The following is a 9,806-nucleotide window of genomic DNA, read 5'->3' as shown; positions in this document are numbered from 1 at the left end:
GTGGTCTGGGATCCACCTGTGCTCTCGGTCCAGTGCACATCTGTGGTCTGGGATCCACCTGTGCTCTCGGTCCAGTGCACATCCGTGGTCTGGCAGCCACCTGTGCTCTTGGTCTAGTTGTATTCCCAAATCAGTGGCTCCCACTCCAGCCCTGCACCAGTCACTAGGAGGCAGCAGTGGAAACCAACCTTGACCTCAGAGTGTGCACACCCATGACCATCACCAGTGGCCACTCCAGGTCTAGGAGCAGCACACCTGCTGACCACTTGAGCAACCTTTGTATGTGAGTGGGACACAGTAAGAGCACACATGTCCCGAGGGTCTCTGCCTATTGCAGTAGGAAGCTTGGTGAAGGAAGGCTCCACACGCCATCTCTGGTATAAACGGAGGCATCTTAGATCAGCTGGGAAAGCTCGGAGAAGACTGGACTCGCTTTTCTCTGGCTTGGTGTGTTTGTATCACCCTGTTCTGGTGGAGACAGGACTCTCTGATGGTGGAACTCCCCAGGCTTAGGTCTGCTGGGGTCAGGATCACCTATTGATATCTCCGCTGCCTGACCTGGCTTTGAAGAAGCTCCTGAAAAGCTGTTTTCTTTTAACTGTTCCTTTTCACTGTTGCTTTTCAAAATTCTTCTGTGCAAAACATTCAGTAAAGTTCTCTTCTGATCACTGCTTAATCCTATTTTGAGAGAGCAAAAGTAGGAAGTTATTTCCTTCCTGTTCAAAAGACCATTATCAGAAATAATCATTTAAAGCATAATTTATTCTGCTTTGTCATAACCACTGCATTTTGATAATTTCTTCAACTAACTTATCCTGATACACAAACAAACTTGTGAGCCCACTGAAACTATTTTACTTTGCAGTTGAGAGGGGGGAAAACCCCAACAACCTGGTAGGAATAAATTGCTTATAAAACTCATTAACCAAAAATTCATAAAATGTTTTTATTAAAAGCCTTTGTTACTGAGGCTTTGCAGAGCACCAGGGTGAAGTCTGTAGGGTTAAGGCCCCAGCTTTTTCAGGGAAGAGCAAAAACATACAACCAAATTTGCATCAAATAGTTTTTCTCTGGTTTAGTGAAAAGTGATTAATTCTTGATTAGAGGATTAAATTAAAATAATATTTAATTAAAATAGTAATATTATAGTTTTCAGTTCAGAGAAGTTTTCCTATGAGGTTAATATTGACCAAATAAAAAAGTACTATGATCTAAAATACTATAATACCACTTCATGCCCACTAAGATGCCATGACAATTAAGAGAAAAGACAAATTAAATATTGGCGAGAGAATTGGAATACTTTTCCTCACTAGAACATCAAATAGTTCAGTCCTTGTGAAAAACATCTGGTGCCTTCTAAGGTAAATGCAGAATTGCCGTGTGGCCCATGAATTCTATCCTGGGCATACACCCAAAAGACATGAAAACAGGTGTTCAAACAAAAATTTGCCTGTAGGCTGAGACAAGAGAATCACCTAAGCCCAGGAGCTGGAGGTTGCTGTGAGCTGTGTGATGCCACAGCACTCTACCAAGGGTGATAAAGTGAGACTCTGTCTCTACAAAAAAGAAAATTTGCATGTGAAATATGCATAACAGCATTATTTGTAGTGGCCAAATAAGAAAGGAAATAAGGTAACAAGAAAGGAAACCCCAGTGTCCGTCGGTGGGAGAATGGTGGGCAGTGGGACACCGTTCAACCATGGGAGGCTGTGCCTCCGGGGAACCTTGGAACAGCATGGCTAGCGGAGGAAGTCGGCCTTAGATGGGCACAGATCACAGGGTTCCATTTATATGACATGCTCAGAATGGGCAAATGTATAGAGACAGACGCAGATTAAAAGTTCTGGGGCTTGGCGCGAGAGGGAAAGGGGAAGTGACTGCTTAATGTGCAAAGGCTCTCCTTTTGCGGTGAGGAAATTGTTCTGGACTAGGTAGAGGTGAAGGTTGTACTGTATTCTGAACATACTGAGCTGGATGCTTAAAAAGGGTTAAAACAGAAATGTTATATACAGTAGTGCCATAATAAATTATATTGCTTATGTTTGGAGGATTTAATATCCAAACAATTGGCAAGAAAGTGTCCAGACAAGAGTTTCAACAAGGTACTGAACAATTAGGGATCTGCTTAATTTTTAACTTAACTACAAAAATCACATAGAGTAAAAATGTAGTTAGGTTAGAAATGTATCACCTGTAAATTAAGTTTCAAGGGGAGAACGGTGGAGCTTTCCATTCCATTCTTTCAAAAGTGATCAAAAAATTAGAAAGCTGGAAATAATATGATTTTGAGGGTCTGTATAATATGGTGATTTTTATGAAGAGGGACATTTAACCTCGACTACGGTGCGCACACAGTAAGCTCACGGTAGTTTACAGTGATGGCGGGAATAGACGGGATGTTACCGTGTTTGAGAGAAAAGGCCCAGTGCTTTGTGCCTCTCAGTGGGATAGATCTGGTGCTGCACTTTGGACTTTTCAGAAGGAAAGATCGTGATGTAACACAGAACATTTTTTATTTATTAATTTATTTTCTTAGAGACAGAGTCTCACTTTATCATCCTCAGTAGAGTGCTGTAGCATCACAGCTCACAGCAACCTCCAGCTCCTGGGCTTAGGTGATTCTCTTGCCTCAGCCTCCCAAGTACTGGAACTGTAGGCGCTCGCCACAATGCCCAGCTATTTTTTTGTTGCGGTTTGGCTGGGGCCGGGTTTGAACCTGCTACCCTTGATATATGGGGCCGGCGCCCTACCCACTGAGCCACAGGTGCTGCCCAACACAGAGTATCTTGAATAAGGAATAAGAAATGGGTCAACAAGCTGTAGCAGGAGGCTCCCTGGCCAGTGTTTCAGTTTAGCAAGGCGATTGCTCACTTCCCTGTGGCTTCCGCACATGGGCCCATTCCCTCCGGCCGTCTGTCTCCGTGGTTTCCTGTGACTGGCTGGTCTGCCATATGCTGGACATGAGCTTGGGATTAATGTTCTACTAAACTCAAGAGCTGCACATTTGAGAACTGTCCGATCAGTGGCAAATGTGAAGTCTTTAAAAGAAGTCCGGGCCAGACCAAGCCCCAGGTTGTTTGGAAAATTCATGCTTTTCCGGTGTGATCCATGATGGCTCAAATATTAGACATCATTTGAACTCTGCCCCGAGACTTGCAATCTGGAGCCTATATCTCTTTTCCATTTGGATGATCAAAACCACAAGTTATACTAAAAAAAAAAAAAAAAGACAGACGTCCAGCAAAGTGAGCCTTTCTTCTCAGCTAAAACACAGACAACACAAGAACTACATGTGGCCGGGCCAAAATGCACACCGGGGCCAAGGGCACTGGACAGGACGAAGTGTGTGACCTCAGGCGCCAGACCCCTGACTCCGCATGCTGCCCGGAGGTTCTGCGAAAGCCCGAGAGAGGTGGGGCGGCGACTTTGAAGGACTCTTGGTGGCAGAGCATGTGCTGGGCACACTGTACCCGTCAGGGCCACCGCAAAGAGCCAGTGTCCTTGAGCTGGTGCCCAGAATGGCATTTTGTCACAGCCAGTGGTTTTTAACCACTAGGCAGTCAAAAAGTCACCATCGGAAAACAGGACGGAAAATCCTGGAAGATGTGCCTCTTGGAGTCAGAAAGGCCTTAGCGCTCTCTCAAGCCCCTGGTACTTATTGTTTAAATCTAGAAACACTGGAGAACATTAGGAGAGAGATTCTTTTCCAGTTTTAAATTCAAATGAACTTATGACTCAACACCTGAGAAGTTAGGCCTGTGCTGTCCATGGTGTCCTGGGGCCTGCAGCCTCCAGCACACGGAGTGACCTTCTTCTCAAGTGGGGTGCCTGTTCCTCAGAACACGTTCTGTCTTCCCACGTCAGACAGTCGGGCCCTGTGGACTCAGGACTCACGCCTCTGCCTCAGGCTGCCTCTGAAACCAGCGTCAGCGACCACTGGGCCTCGAGTTCCTCAGGTGCCTCCTCAGTCCTGCCTCACAGGTGCTGAGAGGAGGAGAGACGCTCCCTCCATGGCACGCACGGGTCTCGTGGTATTGGTTTGAGTGTTTCTGTCTCCTGGGCAGTTTTTCCCAGAGAACAGATGTGCTTGTCTGTGATTACACCTTCCCACCTTCACCACCATACCCTGCTCCGGGGTACACCTCCAAGTGGCGTTTAGACTCTCCCGCCTTCACCCTGTACCCCAACCTGGGGACACCTCCGAGTGGCATTTACACCCTCCCGCCTTCACCCTGTACCCCAACCTGGGGACACCTCCTGATTAGAGTTTACACCCTCCCTCCTTCACCCTGTACCCCAACCTGGGGACACCTCCTGATTAGAGTTTACACCCTCCCACCTTCACCCTGTACCCCAACCTGGGGACACCTCCTGATTAGAGTTTACACCCTCCCACCTTCACCCTGTACCCCAACCCAGGGACACCTCCTGACTAGCAGCAACAGTGTGGTGCTTCATGAAGATTTTTAATGCTGCAGTGATGATAACATGATCCATCAGTATTTGGGGGCAGAGGAGTGTTTGAGCATGTCTGACCCTTTTGTCTCCCTGATTGCCTGACATTCCATGTGAAATTGGCTGAGGTAGGAGCTGCTACCCACTCTGAGGTCCTGGGACACTCAGACACAGAGGAAAGTGATGAGCAAGTACCCAGCAGAGGTGGCCTTGGTGAGGATGGAGGTGGCCTTGGCGAGGACGGTGGCCCTGGGCTGGGCAAGGCTGGGCGTGGAAGGCCCTCACTAGGGTCTCCTGGTGACCTCCTGGTTCCTTTCATTAGGTCTGATTTTAACAGTGGCTTCTAGACCCAGCCCTGCTCTGTCTGGATTTGGTCCTGGGGTGCTGATGAGTGTCAGTGGACTAGGGAGGGCCTGCCGACACTGGCCACATAGCCGACACTTTTTCATCTCCAGGAAGCAGGGTCCACCTGTCCCCATGGTCAGGGGAGCCTTGGTGCCTGTACTCACTCAGTGTGGGGAGTGGCCCTACTGTGATACCTTTCCCCCAGGACAGACACAGCTCTGCCCTCCTCCTGGAGCTCTGATGAGCAATCTGCCAGGAGCCGCCCCGGGGTCTGGACTCCAATCTGGTGTCTTCCATACCCCACCCCAGCAGTTGCATAACAGCTGCCCCCTCCTTCTTTCCCACAGACATGTCTAGGTGTGTGGCCGAGAGGAAGTACACCCAGGAGCAAGCTCGGAAGGAGTTCCAGCAAGTATTCATTCCGGAGTGCAACGAGGATGGCACCTACAGCCAGGTTACCCTGGGGGCTCTGCACCTGGGTTGCAGGGCACTGGGGGCGGGGGGCAAGAGGCTGGGGGGAGGAGGGACAGCACCTACAGCCAGGTTACCCTGGGGGCTCTGCACCTGGGCTGCAGGGCACTGGGGGCAGGGGGAGGCAAGAGGCTGGGGTGAGGAGAGACAGCACCTACAGCCAGGTTACCCCGGGGGCTCTGCACCTGGGCTGCAGGGCAGTGGGGGGGGGGGGAGGGAGCAGCATTATTTTAGGGTTAATTTATAATGAGCCTAAGCAGCTAAACAGACCTGAATTCGTGTACTTGACTCTGGAGTTCCCTCAGTGCTGTCGCCGTCCACACCCTTGTTACTGTGTGAGTCCACCGTGGGGCAGCTTCCACAGAGAGGCTAATTAGACCTTGCTAACCCGGCTCACTGCTTGGAATTTAATTTTGGTATAATTTTAATTACGTGAGAGCACACACTGGAAATCGTGTAACATCTGTGCCAGGAGCGATTCTGACCTGATGGGTTCACAGTCGGGCCTGAGCCACGCCAGGTTCATGCCCAAATTGGTGGTTGATGGTGCCGTCCAGAGGGCTTTTTTTTTTTTTTTTTAATTTCAGATTAAAACTTAGGGTACAAATGATCAGGTTATTTTGTTTGCATTTGCTAGTAAAGTCCAAGTAGCTCTCTATGTATCCAGAAGAAAAAAATCATTTTCCTGGTTCTTTATTTTAAGTGTTTCATTGCTATTATTCCTTGTTAAGAAAAAGTCTCTAAAATATAATGCTAACTAACATGATGGCAGAATAGCAAAAGAGAGTCTGCTATTTACCATGTCAATGGCCCATCAGATAATAATGTAAGTTCTGTGTTTTTACAATAATCGTTGACCTTTGAGAGACAAGGAAAGAAAGAAGCAGAGAAAAATGCAGAGGTTAACACTAAAGGAGGTGCCCAGCTCTGGCCTCTGGTGGTCCGGGGTGGGTTGCACCCTGCCTGTGGCCAGACACCAGCCCCCTGCCCCAGCCCTGCCAGGGTCCTACGGGCCCCTGAGCAAGTCTCCTGACCTCTCCAGGCCTGCCTGGGTGTCTCCATTTGTAGGCACAATCCAGGTGCCCGGCACACACAGTGTGGGTGCTGTGGTCGCTCCTCCCTCCAATCCTGGTCTGAAGCAGCACACTGCCACAAGAAGGAGGCAGAGGCTTAGGGAACACGGGGTGCACTGAGATCTCTGTGAGACGGTGCGTGGGGAGACGGTGCGTGGGGAGACGACGGTGCGTGGGGAGACGGTGCGTGGGGAGACGACGGTGCGTGGGGAGACGACGGTGTGTGGGGAGACGGTGCGTGGGGAGACGACGGTCCGTGGGGAGACGGTGCGTGGGGAGACGACGGTGCGTGGGGAGACGGTGCATGGGGAGACGAAGTGGCCTCGCACTGCCAGGCACTAGGTGCCAACCCCAGAAGACCTCACCTGTCTGCCCCTCTCTGCAGGTCCAGTGTCACAGCTACACAGGATACTGCTGGTGTGTCACACCCAACGGAAGGCCTATCAGCGGCACAGCTGTGGCCCACAAGACGCCCAGGTGTCCGGGTAGGTCCCATTGACTCTGGACAGGAACGTTCTGTGGGGAACAGTCTGCTGAGTCTTCCGAGCATCTCACTTGTGTCGTAGTCCAGAAAGCGATTCCATTTAGGTGGATGGTCAGCAATTGTGGCGGGGTGGGTGGGTCATTGGACGGAGCCTCCAAGGTCGTAGAACCTTGTTTCTCAGGGGAGAAAGGCAGAGGCCCGTGTGTGCACAAGGGCAAGCACAGCTCCCAAAGCCACCCGGGGCTGGATCTCGAGAGGTTGGTGGTTAGAATCTCAATTGTAAGAATCACCACAAGGACTACAGTCACTAGGCAAGTGACCAAAAGTTTTCTTTGGCCATAAAAGTGAAAATTTCAGGTTTTGTATGTATGTTTTTCAAAGAAAAAGTGGATCATTCTTCATGGGTCAATATGCAAATGGTTTGAGTAATTTCACAACTCAGAAGAAGGTTTAATGTGCTGAAAGTAACAAAATTATCAGGGTCAGGGTCCATGAAATGTCACCTTTTCCATTAGTATTTTATTAAAAATGCTGCAGATTATTCAGATCATTTCCATTTAATCTGCAGCCCCAGTGTGATTAACTTTGCGGGAGAGTTAACAGACCATCTGTGCAGACACTTCATGACATATCCATCCAGATTCCCCAGTTACATGATTAAGAGGCAAAACCTGCTTATATAACAAAAATAAAGCACAAAACATCGTTCCCTGGTAAAATATTGAAACAGGTCAGACTCTCGACTGCCTGCAGCTTCTGTGAGAATGAGAACATTTACAATTCACAGTCAAAGTCACACATTTCTGTTCGCTGGTCTTTACTGAAAGACCTCAGGGTGTGCAGAACGTGGAATAATATATGGTTATTCTAAAAACTGTTCGGTCATTCAGGGCCTAAAAAGTACTCAAAATCTATTTTTAGAAAGCTGATATTTGCATCTAGTATTTCTTTTAGAAATTCATGGGAGAAATGAAAAAGAAAAAAAGTGACAGTGTGACATTGGGCTCTGTGTGTCCCTCGCTCTGACAGCCACACTCAGGTGCTGTCTCATCCCGGGCACATGGCAGCGTGCAGGGCCTTATTTTATGGAGGAAAGAGAAAAGTGGATATCTCTGTGATTTAGTGACACCATCTGAAAAATCAAGTAGGGGCTGAAGGACTTTCTTAGAAAACTATGTGCAAACAATTTTGTGCAATCTCCACAGAATACTTTATTTTGGGAGTCGAATCTGTGTATTATTCCCTCATATCATCTTTTTTCAGCAGTGTATCAGGAACATTTTCTATATAGGAATGTTCTACTTTTTTTTTTAACTACTCACGCTGATTTTTTGGTGAAAGAAGTCAATTAGGGAAGAAAGAATATTTTGTCCTTTCATGTTAAAGTCTGATATTTGTTAGGTAGAAAATGTTACTGAGCAGGAAGCTGCATGTTTCAGATCAGAGGCTGTGGACCAGAGGGGTGTCCCCCAGCTGGACCAGAGGGCCATCCCCCCAGCAACCTGTGGTGCCCCTTCGAGATGTGGTTCTGAGGCTGTGCCCTCAGCACCAGCCTGGCAGGTGGCATCTCACACCTGGTCGGCATGACCAGTGTGTTCCAAATCTCCCACAGTGTGATGGAAAAGCTCTCTTCATCCCCCAGCTGCACGCCACGCTTTTATTCTGTGTATGTGGGTGTGGAAGCACAGGTGTTGTGTTGGGAACACTTGCAGAAACTTTGTGGATCTGTGGTGAAGCCCTGAGGAATTCTGAAATTTAAGGGAGAGGAGTAAGTGCACCCCCATCCCAGGAGGAACTTATGAGCTTTTCATGGTGTAATTTAGCTTCTTCGCAGATATTGACAAGACCCACACAAATCACAAATAATGCAGAGAAGCAGAAGCTGGTGCATCACTTTGCCTGAGATTAGGGTTAATCACGTGGGCTGCAGGGAGCTCAACCTCTGGGCACGTCTGCAGCTCGTACATCCCCACCCTCTGACAGGGTGACGTTTGCCAAGTTCAGTAAATTTGAGTCAACTTCAGGATTTAATAATTATCTTTTGCCAAATTCACACCACGCTTACCGTAAGTGCACTCTGTAAAGTTATAAAAATCTGAAAATGAGATTAAATGAGCTCTAGTAACTTAGATGTTTAGAATGTGCAACTCTGTGTGTGTTTATTAGGACACAAGCAAACAGGATTTATGCCCTATGAGACTCCAGTGGAGTTGGTCAGGGGGCTGGCTCAAATCCTGCCACCTCTCAGCTGTCCAAGAAAGACCTTTGAGGGGATGGGTATCTTTATTTCACAATTATGTACTTTTAATCTATCAATGTAACATAGGTAAATGCCTATCAGAGATGATGAGACAATCTCGCAGAAAGATGGTCAAAGTCTTCAACAGGCAGCTTTTATAAAGGAGGAAAGAGAAAGGGCCAGTAAGGACAGGAGAAAGTGCTCAGCATCCTCAGGACCAGGGAAATGCCAGTTAAGGCACAGGGAGATTCTCTAACACCTGCCCAACCAGTGGAGATGAAGCTGCCTGGCTCTGTGCCTCTGCGAGGGGACAGAGGACAGGCTGTCTCTGCTATCCAGCAGGCACTGGCAATGCCCCTTGCAAAATCAGCTCTGCCACTTGCAGGTAGGTAACTAGGGCCCAGCTATTCCCATTCAGGAGAAGGGCATTGACTAGTGTAGCAAGAGAGACTGGGGAGTGTCCCCAGCAGCAAGAGCTGTGTCAGCCAGACCCTGGAAAAGAGCCTGGGTCTAAGAGCTTCTGGCTGGAAAGCAGCTGCAGGTGCTGCGTTTATGCTACAGGGCAATGATCAACCCTGCAGAGGGCATACGCCCCAGCGGAGCGGCCCTCAGGAGTGAAAGGGGTCAGCCCAAGGGGGTATGCCCCAGCGGAGCGGCCCTCAGGAGTGAAAGGGGTCAGCCCAAGGGGATACGCCCCAGCGGAGCGGCCCTCAGGAGTGAAAGGGGTCAGCCCAAG

At 48.7% G+C, this 9,806-nt stretch overlaps 1 protein-coding gene across 1 annotated transcript in view; it reads left to right on the top strand.

Moving 5' to 3' along the window:
* The window catches only part of SMOC2 (SPARC related modular calcium binding 2), a 113,402-nt gene that overhangs the window by 13,457 nt on the left and 90,139 nt on the right, over positions 1-9,806 (top strand). Inside the window, exons 2-3 of the mRNA XM_023514647.1 lie at positions 5,151-5,257; positions 6,733-6,832. Of these exons, the coding sequence (XP_023370415.1) occupies positions 5,153-5,257; positions 6,733-6,832 (205 nt within the window). The 5' untranslated portion in view covers positions 5,151-5,152. The remainder of the gene's footprint in view (positions 1-5,150; positions 5,258-6,732; positions 6,833-9,806) is intronic.

Source organism: Otolemur garnettii, unplaced genomic scaffold, assembly GCF_000181295.1.
Source record: "Otolemur garnettii isolate 467f Iridium unplaced genomic scaffold, OtoGar3 scaffold00056, whole genome shotgun sequence".
Classification (NCBI taxonomy): Eukaryota; Metazoa; Chordata; class Mammalia; order Primates; family Galagidae; genus Otolemur; species Otolemur garnettii.
Note: the sequence above shows the minus strand (reverse complement) of the source record. Positions and strands in the feature narration are given on the sequence as shown.